At 51.5% G+C, this 12052-nt stretch overlaps 1 protein-coding gene across 1 annotated transcript in view; it reads right to left on the bottom strand.

The window, feature by feature from the left end:
• OBSCN (obscurin, cytoskeletal calmodulin and titin-interacting RhoGEF) overlaps window positions 1-12052 on the bottom strand; it is a 111261-nt gene that overhangs the window by 96790 nt on the left and 2419 nt on the right. Inside the window, exons 2-10 of the mRNA XM_056112318.1 lie at window positions 11645-11914; window positions 10689-10949; window positions 9886-10194; window positions 9223-9489; window positions 8543-8818; window positions 7747-8022; window positions 6508-6783; window positions 5673-5948; window positions 19-294 (exon numbers count right to left, since the gene is read on the bottom strand). Coding sequence (XP_055968293.1) covers window positions 19-294; window positions 5673-5948; window positions 6508-6783; window positions 7747-8022; window positions 8543-8818; window positions 9223-9489; window positions 9886-10194; window positions 10689-10949; window positions 11645-11914 — 2487 coding nt within the window. The remainder of the gene's footprint in view (window positions 1-18; window positions 295-5672; window positions 5949-6507; window positions 6784-7746; window positions 8023-8542; window positions 8819-9222; window positions 9490-9885; window positions 10195-10688; window positions 10950-11644; window positions 11915-12052) is intronic.

Below are 12052 nucleotides of genomic sequence, written 5' to 3'. Positions count from 1 at the left end.
TTCACCGCTCACACTGACCTGTGACATCCAGGCGGAAGGAGAGCTTCTGGCCCCCGGCCTCACAGCTGTACTCCCCAGAATCCGCCTTCCCCGCCTGCTGCACCACTAGCCGCCGCGTGCAGCCCTGGGCCTCCACACGCACTTTCGAGCTCTCACTCAGCTTCTTCCCGTCCTTGAACCATGTCACCTCTGTCTGGGCCTGGGCCACCTCGCAGCTCAGGGTGGCGCTGGCCCCCGCCTCCGCCTGCACCTTCCTGCCTTCTGGTTTTCCCTGAGCAAACACTGCCTTCGGCTCTGTGGACAGGGAGGAACACAGGATCAGACACCAGTTGAATCAGAAACGCAGCAAGCACAGAGAGACAGGAGCCCCGGGACCTTCCCAGGCCCTACACATCTCTGCGGCCTGCAGAAGTCTCCCCAGAGACACCCCTTCCGTGCTTTCTCCTCAACTCTGGGGTTTAGGAGGACAATGTGGAGGAAAGAAAGCTTGGTCGGCAAGACAGCAGGACAATAAGGTCTTAAACATCATTTACTTCACTTGGAAATCCAAAAACAATACATTTGATGATAATGTAAAACATTAAAACTTCATTTTTGTGTTGGTTGTTGCTAGCATAAATTTTAAATGTGTTATACTTTCTAATTATCTTAACTTTGACCATTACTCTAAGAAATTGACAACCTCCAACAAGCATACTGGGATCTTCATATACTGCATTATATTAGATTTAATACAATATCTTCTTTTGGAGTGCAACTTCAAATTGGGAGGGGAATGACCACTCAGGGGACCCCAGGCCACTCTCAGAAATAATCAGACAGCCCAGAAGTTCAGTGCAAATGCTCCAAGAAGTCAGAGCTAGTGCTCCAAGGAGCAATGCGACCAAGACCAAGGCCTATAGGGTGATGCCATCAGAGGTCAGGCACTTCCAGAGCCACACCCAGTAATGCCAGGAAGTGAACTGGTCCGTGAAATTTTCTACTTAAATAAATTTAATTAAATAATTTAAAGTCAGGTCCATGAAATTTTCTATTTAAATAAATTTAAACAAAATTTATTAGTAAATATTGGGATTATTAAAACCGTAATTTCAGTTCTGTGCATTTCTTTCTAAGAGTTCAGTGTTATTATCCTGAATACTACAAGTGTTGGTATGTTTTCCTTTTTCCAATATTCAGAAGTTTACTGGGTTGGGTTTTTTTTTGGTTTTTGGATTTTTTGTGGTGGAGAGTGTTTGTTTGGGGGCCACACCCAGGGGTGCTCGAGGCTTACTCCTGGTTCTGAACTCAGGGATCACTCCTGACAGTGCTTCGGAATCTTCATAAACTGCATTATGTGGGTGCCAGGGATCCAACCTGGGTCAGCTGAGTGCAAGCCAAACCCCTTACCCACTGTACTCTCTCCAGGCCCTAATCTTTAGGAGAATCTCCACCAACATGCAATTCATTCTTCCCAGACCAGAATATATTATTGGGGGCAGTAGACTTAAATTTCTCTGTGAAAATATTTCTTTGTTGGGGTGGAGCATTGTACAGCAGGTAGGGCATATGCCTTTAATATAGCCAAATTGGATTCAATTCTCAGCACCCTATATATTCCCCTGAGCACTGCTAGGTGTGGCCAAAAAAATTTCTTTATTATGGGTTCTATTTCATTAAAATTTCCAGAAGTCTTTATTTCTTCTTTTTTTTTCTTTTTTGGGCACACCCAGCAATGCTCAGGGGTTACTCCTGGCTTTGCACTCAGGAATCACTCCTGGCGGTGCTTGGGGGACCATATGGGATGCCAGGGATCGAACCCAGGTCAGCCACATGCAAGGCAAACGCCCTACCCGCAGTGCTATCACTCTGACCCCTCTTTATTTCTTCTTTAGTTTTGTTAGTTTTTATGATTTAACCAAATTATGACTTTATAACTTTATCATAATTTTCCATGCTCTTTTTTTGGGGGGAGGGGACAACTCAACCTGGTATTGTCTAGAAGATCATACAGTGCTGGGGATCAAACCCAGGCATCCAGGCATGCACTTTAGACCTTGGAGCTATCTACCCATCCCCTCTCTGATCTATATAAATGACATTTCACAAAGCTCAATAATGAAATTCTCACAAGCACCACACATGACACCTCACGGTTCCAGGACAGTCAGCAGTCAGGAGACAACTCGACCTAATGCTAAGACCCTCAGATCAAACAAAAATTTGCTCAGCCTCAGAGCCGGTGAGGGAGGCACATTATACTCTAAGGTATAAAAAGACAAAAAGATGAACAAACAGGGCTCTCCCAGACAGGGTGAGAACTACCCTACGAGAGAACTGCGGTGAAACAGCACCCCTACCCCTCTGTGCTCCTGATGTATAGGTCTCAGTTTATGGGTCATTCGGACAACGAATATTCTAACAGCATAAAGAGAAACCTAGTTTGGTTTAAGAGCATATTATGACAGCAATGGGGCTACACCAGAGTAAGGAGGAACAGACCTGGGCAGAAGGGAAACCCCCTTTTAGAAAATCCAGAGATCAATTACGAGTTTTCTACAACTTGGATCGGTCCCAACCCCTGCATGTTTGAAGGTGAGAGGTTCAAAGCCGAGCTGTTGACAGTTAGGGATGGAGGTTGCTGCTCCTGATGCTGCCTGGACAAAGGACAAACGAGGTCAGAGCCACCCAGGGTGGGACTCGGCAGGACCTTGAGGCCACTCAGGGCTCCAGAAGCCCAGAGGGACCCTGAGGAGGTAAAGACACATTCACTGTCCCAGCTGGGAGTTGTAAGGGCTCCGGACACCAGAAATCTGGATCACCAAGGCTGTATCAGCTTGTCAGCCCAGCAGGGCAGGTGTCTGGACATGGGCAACAGAAACATCCGAGGCACCTCAGACTCCTTCCAGAGGAGAGAAGGATTCAGAAAGCCCTAAGGTAAGGTGTGTGGGTCTACTTTCTGCATGAGGATGGATTCAATAAATCCACCCCTATCCCCCCACACACACTGGGGTCCTGAGAAGCAAAATGGATTCTCAAACCTAGAGCTGTAGCACCTCCTGGTGGAAGAACAAAAAAATGCCCCAAAGATAAAACTTAGGGACAGAACGGAGGCAGCCTTCAGAAAGGAACCTGAGCCCCACAGAAACTCAGCATCTCTCAGACAAGTCTAAATAACCATTGTGAAGGAAGCCGGGAAAAACACCAAAGGCACACCGAGTTCAGAGCGAAAGAGTTAACAAAATGAGAAAGGAAACGCAAAGGAGAAAAGGTAGGAAACACCGCACACAATGCTGGCTTTGACAAACTCCAAAGTCAAAGGAAAACCTCCCAGGAAACAACAACACAGAGGCTCCAAATCACCAAGGAAGATGTGAGTGAAGCCGAAATTCCAGCCACGACTCAGGGGAGGAAGGAGAAGAACTGGGGACTCCAATAGATGGGGAAATACCAGGGTATGGGGACACCAAGAGGTGAGGAGAGAGAAGGGAACAAACGTGCCATATTAAGGCATTAAACTGACATAACAGACATATTTCTAGACACAAGGACACATCATGCAAAGTAATCAAAGGTAATAACAAGTATTAGAGTTGGCAAGAGGAAAAAAATTAAGTAGCACACAAAGGCACTTCGATCAGGCTTTCATCAGACTTAGCAGAAACTGTACAAGCCAGAAAAGAGAAGAATAACACAGTCACAGTTCTAAAAGATTTTTAAAAATTAACCAATAATGCTCTAGCTCGGAAAACTATTATTTAAGTATGCAGATAAACGAACACTAATAGAATTTATCATCACTGAATCTGTGCTGTAAAGAAAAAATGCAGAAAGGAACTCCAGTCCATGAAACCTTGGGCATGGTTATAACAGGTTAGTAGACTCAGAAACAAGAGGTAAATAAGTCAAAAATAAAATATCAAAAGGAAAGGAAAAATGAAACAGAATCTGCTTATTCTAAAGAGAACCAATCAATACCAGCACAAAATAGACAATACTAAGGACACAAAAATTTTTAAGTTTTTATGGTAACCATAAAACTCTGGACCAAAGACTTAAAAGAAAAAATGATGAAACTGAGTGAATCAACAAGAAAACACATCCAAAAGACATACAGAAACAAGTGGGAAAAGGCAATAACAGAAATATAGTACACCAGACCCCACACCTCCCCCGCCCAAAAAAAAAGAATATCAGTCAGTTTCAAATGTAATCATCAAAACACACAGAATGGCTAGATAGATTTTTACAAGTAGGATTCAACTACACAGGTCTTTCACAAGATATAAGGGAGGAGTTCAAGGCAAAAATGCAGAGAAGTGGAGAGGACTGCTAGCCTCATATCCCATAAAACTAGTATTTAACTAAAAAAACGTAATTAAATATTAGATTAAGGTTACAGTGGCTGGAGCAATAGCACAGCGGGTAGGGCATTTGCTCGCACATGGTCGACCTGGGTTCAATTCCCAGCATCCCCCAAACAGTGCCAGGAGTAATTCCTGAGTGAAGAGCCAGGAGTAATCCCTATGCATTTCCGGGTGTGACCCAAAAAGCGGGAAAAAAATAAGATTAAGGTTATATAGGGGTCAGAGCGATAGTACAGTGGGTAAAGCATTTGCCTTGCATGCAGCCAACCTAGGTTTGATCCCCAGCATCCCACAGGGACCCCTGAGCCTGTCAAAAGTGATTCCTGAGTGCAGAGCTAGGAGTAAATCCTGAACACCCCTGGATGTGACCCAAAAACAAACAAACAAGGTATCTATACAGAAGAGACTGGAAATTCTAAGAGAAATGGGCAAACAGTATCTGGTAGCCTCCCAGGACTGAACACTTGAGAGAAATGGCTGAAACAGACCAACCCATCACAAGCAGAGAAAGAGAAACATTACCATCTCTGAGAATAACAAGTCTGATCAGAGGGTTCACCAGGGAAACCTACAAACTGTGGAAAAATTTCTCCCATCCTGCTCAAACCTTCAAAAAATAAAAAAGAGGGTACACACCCTAATGCATCATCTAGACATCAGTCTCTCTCATCCCACACCAGAAAAAAGCATAAAAATGAAACCTACAGACCAATCCGCTAACAAAAAGAACTGCAAAAACTCCTCCACAAAACCTTGGCAAATCAAGCAACATCTCATCAAGAGAATCATCCATCTGTTTGAGGCGGGATGCAGGTGAGCTCAACACAGCCAAGTAAAATAATGTTCCAGAGCACATCACCAAAGAGAAAGATGATAATCTTCTTATCTATCAATAAATACTGAGAACTCATCAGGCAGGATTCAACATGTGCTTCTTTCTGGGGCTGCAGAAATAGTCTAACAGGTCAGGCATTTGCTGTGCCTGCAGCTGTCCCAGGTTTGATCCCAAGCACCTCAAATGGTCCCCTTGGGCCCCGCCAAGAGTGATCCCTGAGTGCAGAGCCAGGAGTAAGCCCAGAGCATCACTGGGTGTGGCTCCCAAAATAACAGAGAAAATTTATAAGAATTCCCACCCACCCCCATATACACGCACACAATTCCACACATATACTTAAACTCCAAATCACTGGGCCCCACAACAGGCAGCAAACAAAATGAAAAGTAGGAAACATGAGATGCAATCTCTGAGAAAGAGCACATGGTCCACTGGACAATAATCAACCTCACTGCACATCCACATAAATGTAGTTAGAACCCCAGACTGACCTGCGACGTCCAGGCGGAAGGAGAGCTTCTGGCCCCCGGCCTCACAGCTGTATTCCCCAGAATCTGCCTTCCCCGCCTGCTGCACCACCAGCCGCCGCGTGCAGCCCTGGGCTTCCACACGCACTTTCGAGTTCCCACTCAGCTTCTTCCCGTCCTTGAACCATGTCACTTCTGTCTGGGCCTGGGCCACCTCACAGCTCAGGGTTGCGCTGGCCCCCGCCTCGGCCTGCACCACCTGGCCTGCTGGTTGCTCCTTGGCAAACACCGCCTTGGGCTCTGGAGACAGAGGGACATGGAGTCAGAGGCCTGGATCAGACCCAGCTTATGTCTGCAGGTGATGGTCCAGGCAGGGCCCCGCAGGGATGCTGACCTGCTGGACAGTAAATGCTCTCACCTGCAGCCCGCTGCCTCCCTCTGCACACCTGAGCCACACACACACAGCTGACAGGCCACGGCCTCGTGCCTCCCACCTCTGTCCAGCCACCACTGGCTGCTCTCAGGGACAGCACAGCCCCCGGTACCGAGCCCAGGCCTGCTCTGCCCTCCACCTGTGCCCACCATGACCAGGCACAGGGCTCAGAGAAGCTGCCTGTGAAATCCATAGCCAGACCTGCTCCTCCATCTGTCTGGGTCACCACAGGCACATGATGGTGCTAATGGCCAGGGGGACCCTCACACTGCACCTCCTCTCAGTCATCACCTGTCATCCCCATCACCCCAGTCAGCCCCACCAGGACGCACGAGATCAGCCCACTCCAGCAGGACCAAGGCAGAGACCACCTGGACCACAGCCAGACCTGCCCCACCCAACAGGCAATTCACCACCCACACTGACCTGTGACATCCAGGCGGAAGGAGAGCTTCTGGCCCCCGGCCTCACAGCTGTACTCCCCAGAATCCGCCTTCCCCGCCTGCTGCACCACCAGCCGCCGCGTGCAGCCCTGGGCCTCCACACGCACTTTCGAGCTCTCACTCAGCTTCTTCCCGTCCTTGAACCACGTCACTTCTGTCTGGGCTTCAGCCACCTTGCAGCTCAGGGTGGCGCTGGCCCCCGCCTCAGCCTGCACCACCTGGCCTGCTTGCTGCTCCTGGGCAAACACCGCCTTGGGCTCTGAGGACAAGAAGAGACACAATCCTACAACTGCCACACACTCTAGATCCCAATAAGTCTGAGTTCCCACTGTGGAGGCCCTGCATGGTTACTGCTGCATATGGCAGCTTCCCCCGGTACAAATGTCTCAATGTCTCTACATATACCAGAAAAGGAAGTGACAGTCTCACTGCACCACAAGTAGATATGCTGAAAGGAGAGTTTAGGGGCTTCACCTAGACTCTCTGAGGTCAGTGAGGAGCAAAGCATGCCTCAGAATATGTCATGAGGGGATAGGGAGATAGGTCAGGGATTAGTCTGTTTTCACCATTTAACTGCCTAAGCATTGCCATGCGAGGTCCTGCTGAATCCTGAGCATCACTGGGATGGGCCAGGTGGTCCCTGGCACTGCAAGATCTAAGCAGCACCACATCCTCAGGCCCATACATTAAATCACCAGATTTTATTGGCAAAGAATTGCAAGGAGTGGTTGCCAGGCTCCTGAGCAATTCCTGAGTGAATCCCCCACAAAAAAAAAAAAAAAAGAAGAAGAATGTATTAGGGCCCAAGATTTCTGGGAAGAGCCAGGGACTACAGACTGAGACCTGCCTTCCACAAACTCTCTTGGCAACTCTAGGTGCACTGAGCCCCCTCCTCAGCATAAGAAAGGGCTCAAAAGCACCTTTCCTGCACCAGCATCAAACCAACAAAGGAGACTCCTCAGGACAGAGCAGGCAGTGGTCATAAGCACGCAGGAGCTGGAAGCACAGGTACTCTGCGGTCAGCCTGAAGTCCTTCCTCCCCTGGATTTTCTAGCACTGTCCTCTCCTTTAACATTAGTTTGTGAACCTTTTGTTTTCCTAAATTGAGAAGCTCCAGCCCCTCATGCGCACCAGAGGCAGGTCAGGCAGCTCAGCCTCACCAATGTTAGATGCAGCCTGACCTGCTCTCTCCCCACCAAGCCTTGGAGGCGGCGATGCTCACCATGAACACGCAGCTGGAAGTCCACAGAGTCCTCACCCACACGGCACGAGTAAGTGCCCTCATCCTGCCTGGTAACCGAGGTAGCTCGCAGCCGGTGCCACGTGCCCTGGTCCTCCAATGTGAAGTGCTGGCTGGAACGGCTGAGCTCTTTGCCATCCTTGTACCAGCACACATGGGCCTGGGACTCTGAGGTCTGACACTCGAAATAGACAGGGCCCCCAGCCACTGCATCCACACAGCCCCCCGTCGAGTCTTTGTGCAGGAAGGATGTAAGCCCTGCAGGGACCAGGATGGAGCACAGGATTAGGATTTCACAGTCCTGATCACAGGAGCCCTGGATACCAGCCCCACCAGGTTCCCCTGCAGAGACAGCCAGTCCAAATGGCAAACCACCGAGGAAGGTCTTTCCCATGAAACAGCAGAACCCCACCCTACACCCATGGAACTGGCAGGATTGCACGTTCCCAACTCCCCACAGGGCCAAAGAATATTGGTTTTAGCTGTCCAGACTCCCAGAGACTGGCAGAGCTGTGACATAGGCTGTGTGGTCACAGTGAGAAAACTGATCCCCGGGGCTGGAGCAAGAGCACAGCGGGTAGGGCGTGTGCCTTGCACGCGGCCAACCCGGGTTCGAATCCCAGCATCCCATATGGTCCCCTGAGCACCGCCAGAGGTGATTCCTAGTGCAGAGCCAGGAATAACCCCTGAGCATCGCCAGGTGTGACCCAAAAAGCAAAAAAAAAAAAAGAGAGAGAGAAAACTGATCCCCGCCTGCCCAATCTCCAAAGGACGTCACCTTGCACAGACAGCTGGTAGGCAAGACGGTCCCCACGGCTGACACACTCATAGAGGCCGGCATCGTCCCGCACCACGTCCCGCACCAGTAACACCCGCCGACTGTCCATGGCCTGCACTTCATACTTGGGGCCTGGGGGCAGTACACGGCCATCCTTCAGCCACGTCACAGCCGCAGCCTGGTCTGACAGCTCAGCCAGGAGCTTCGCCTCCTCGTGCAGTCGGACAAGCACCTCCTGTGCAGCTGCTGGGTGCTTTGTGGGCAGTTCTGGGGCTGCTGGGGAAAATGGAAGATGAACAAAGAAAGGGGGTGGGCAAAGGGGAAAGAACAAGTGAAATGGGCAGAAAAGCACAGCAGAGAGGAAAGTGGACAGAAAATGAGTGTGCAGGTAATTATGGGGGAGTGGACAGAGGGTGGACACAGGAAGGTGAAGGAAGACAGGACAAGATTAGGAGTGGTAAGGATCCAGTGAAAAGAGAGGTGGAAGGGGTGGAAAAAAGGGAAAGTCATAGAAGAGCCTGAGACTCCCCATGAGGGGCCCCCAAGTGCCTCATCCATTCACACAGTGGCTGGAGTCACACCCCCCACTGATAGACTCTCCCTCACCCAGGCAAGCTCCTCACAGTCCCAACCCCATCCTCAAGGAAATGGGGTCTCCAGAGGGTCCAGGGGCTCCCTACCTCGGACCTCCATGCGGATACTGCTCTCAATGCCGTTGGCCACAAACTTGAGCTCAGCACCATGCAGGCTAGCGGGCACTGCATGGATGGTGAGGACATGCCGAGTGCCATCACAGCGGATCTCGTACACGTTACTGGCCTTCAGGACTTGCCCATCCAGGAACCACTCGCCCGCCGAGACCAAAGTGAGGTCCACAGAAAAGGTCACTTCACTGCCCTCTACTGCCTCCACTGCCTTTAGGGGCGTCTTCACGGCCAGTTGCGGAGCTGTGGGATGGCAATTTCAGAAAGGATCAAGGCCCCCTACCTTTTCCCCACCCTTTCCAAGCCTGGGCCCAAAGGGCCCCTTCTCCATGAAGCTCACAGGCAGACTGTATGTGGGACCAAACACAAAACAAGGATGAGTCAGCCCAAATCCCCTCTGGGCCCCACAAACCTGGCAGGTTGGACAGGAGCTGGACAAAAATTAGCTCCCACAGAACTGAGAGCTGTTTTAGGGTCTCCCTCCACGTCCCCCAAAAGGAGGCCCACACATCTGGACTTTGGTGCCCCATCCCCAACAAAGTGATCTATGAGGTGACCCTAATCTCAGTTATGAGGCTGGGCTGCACCCGGAAATGGGTGACTCAAGAGAGAGCATGGGACAGAACCATCCCCACTTACTCAGGTGTATGGTCCCTGGGAACTCAAGGTAGGGGCTCTGGCCAAAGTTGTTCACAGCTGACACCCGGAACTGATAGTCCCCTTCCTGGGCCACACCCGCTACGGTCACTTCAGACGTGGCCACCCATTCAGCCTCGTGGCATCGGCTCCAGGCATAGGCTCCAAGTCTTCTCTTCTCCACCAGATAGCCATTGATGGGAACAGGGCGGTCCCCATGTGGTGGTGGGGACCAGCTGAGAGTCACAGAGCCCTCTGTCTTGGACTTCACCACAGGAGTCTCTGGGGCATACAGAGGCGGCTTCCTGGGGGCTAGGGGAGCACAAGTTGACATCACAACTGGGAGCACCTCCCAGAGTCCTGGGTTGGCATACCACCCAATTTCACTCCAGAGGTCAATAGAAAGTTGACTTTTCGGGGCCTGAGCGATAGTACAGCCGGTAGGGCATTTGCCTTGCACGCGGCCAACCCGAGTTCAATCCCTGGCATCCCATATGGTCTCACCAGCACTGCCAGGAGTAATTCCTGAGTGCAGAGCCAGGAGTGATCCCTGAGCAATGTTGGGTGTAACCCAAAAAGAAAAAAGTTGACCTATTGTGAGTTGACCACACTCACTTACCCCTTCCCCATACCCTCCTTCTAGAAGGGTCTTCACCATCTATGGAGAAGAGAATCAGGGATCTTAGTTCGCAGATACTCGTGTTGACCACAATGCAGTGGACAAATCAGAGGAAACCGGAGTTATCACCCAGCCCCTTTCACACTTAGTGAGGGAGGGAAGATCACTACCTTGGCAAGGCACTAACCTGACACACAGAACTGGGTGGAGGTCCGGCAATCCCCAGCCACAAACACCACCTCGCCCATGTCCTCCAGGCTGCACTGGGAGATGGTCAGTGTATGACAGGAGCCCTCGCTTGTGATGCTCACACGGCCTCCAGGCACCACCTCTTCCTGGTTGCGCAGCCAGCGGATGGGGCCCTCGGGCTTGGCCAACTCCACCCAGAACATGGCCGTGTCACCAGCACGAACTGCAGTCTTCCTAGGGAGCTTCCGGATGAGGTTGCCTATATATGCACAGCAGGGACTGATCAGACTCAGTGTTGCCTGCGAAAGGGGGCTCCCTCAGGTGGGCCCATTCTGAGGGAGGCTGTCTGGAGGCTGCTATCTGAGGGGGAAGATCTGAGGGCACGGTCTGAGGGGGTTGTCATCTGAGGAGCACTGAGAGGGATGCCAGCTGAGGGGATCACTGTCTGGAGGGTGCTCTCTGCGGGGTCACAGCCTGCAGGATGCTTTCTGAGGGGGTTGCTCTTTGGGGGCAGTGTCTGGGGAGTCATTGCCTGGGGAGCCACAGTATGAAGGGGGTGCTGTCTGGGGGGAGTTGTCTGAAGGGGAGCTGTGGGGAGGACCCTCTGACCGAGGGAGCTGTCTAAGAGGCACTGTGGCACGGAGGGGGTTGCCACCATCTGAGGGGGTTGCTGTCTGGGTTGCTCGGTCGTTATCTGAGAAGACACTAAAAAGGGCACTGTCTGGAAAATTACTGCTAGGGTTGGGGGTTTGCTGTCTGAGGGAGCTGCTCTCTGGGGAAGAAGTGCTGCCTGAGGGGCTCTGCCTGGGGCAATGTGGTATTATCTGAGGGAGTACTTTCTGGAGGGCCACTGTCTGGGGGGCTGCTGCCTTAAGAGATCTGCCTGGGGCGGTGTTCCAGAGACCCCCCTCCTCCCGCAGGGCTCCGAGACCCTTCCTGGAGCAGCCCTCCCACCTTGCACTGAGAGCTCGGCCACTGTTCGGCTGCCCTCAGCCATCTCGCACACATAGACGGCATCGTCATCCGCGGAGACATCATGCACAGTCAGGCGGCGCTCAGTGCCTGCCTCCTCGATGCCGTACTTGGCACTGGCCCACAGCCGCGTCTCCTCCTTGTACCAGGTGGCCTGTGTGGCGGCCTGTGGCACCTCACAACGAAATGTGGCCGACTCCTTCTCCCGCACCTCTATGTCCTTCAGCCGCTCCCTGAAGGGCACGGCGGGCTCTGCAGGGAGGGCAGGAAGTGAGCTCCAGGCACCACAGACCGGGAAAGGACAGTGGGCTCCGCTGGCCCACCGCACACCAAGGGTCGCTTCCCAGCAACACACCCGTGAGGATGGGAGCAACAGGCTCCTCGTGCAAA

Source organism: Sorex fumeus, unplaced genomic scaffold (assembly GCF_029834395.1).
Source record: "Sorex fumeus unplaced genomic scaffold, SorFum_2.1 ptg000017l, whole genome shotgun sequence".
Taxonomy (NCBI): Eukaryota; Metazoa; Chordata; class Mammalia; order Eulipotyphla; family Soricidae; genus Sorex; species Sorex fumeus.
The sequence above is the reverse complement of the archived record's forward strand: the minus strand, read 5'-3'. Positions and strand labels throughout refer to the sequence as shown.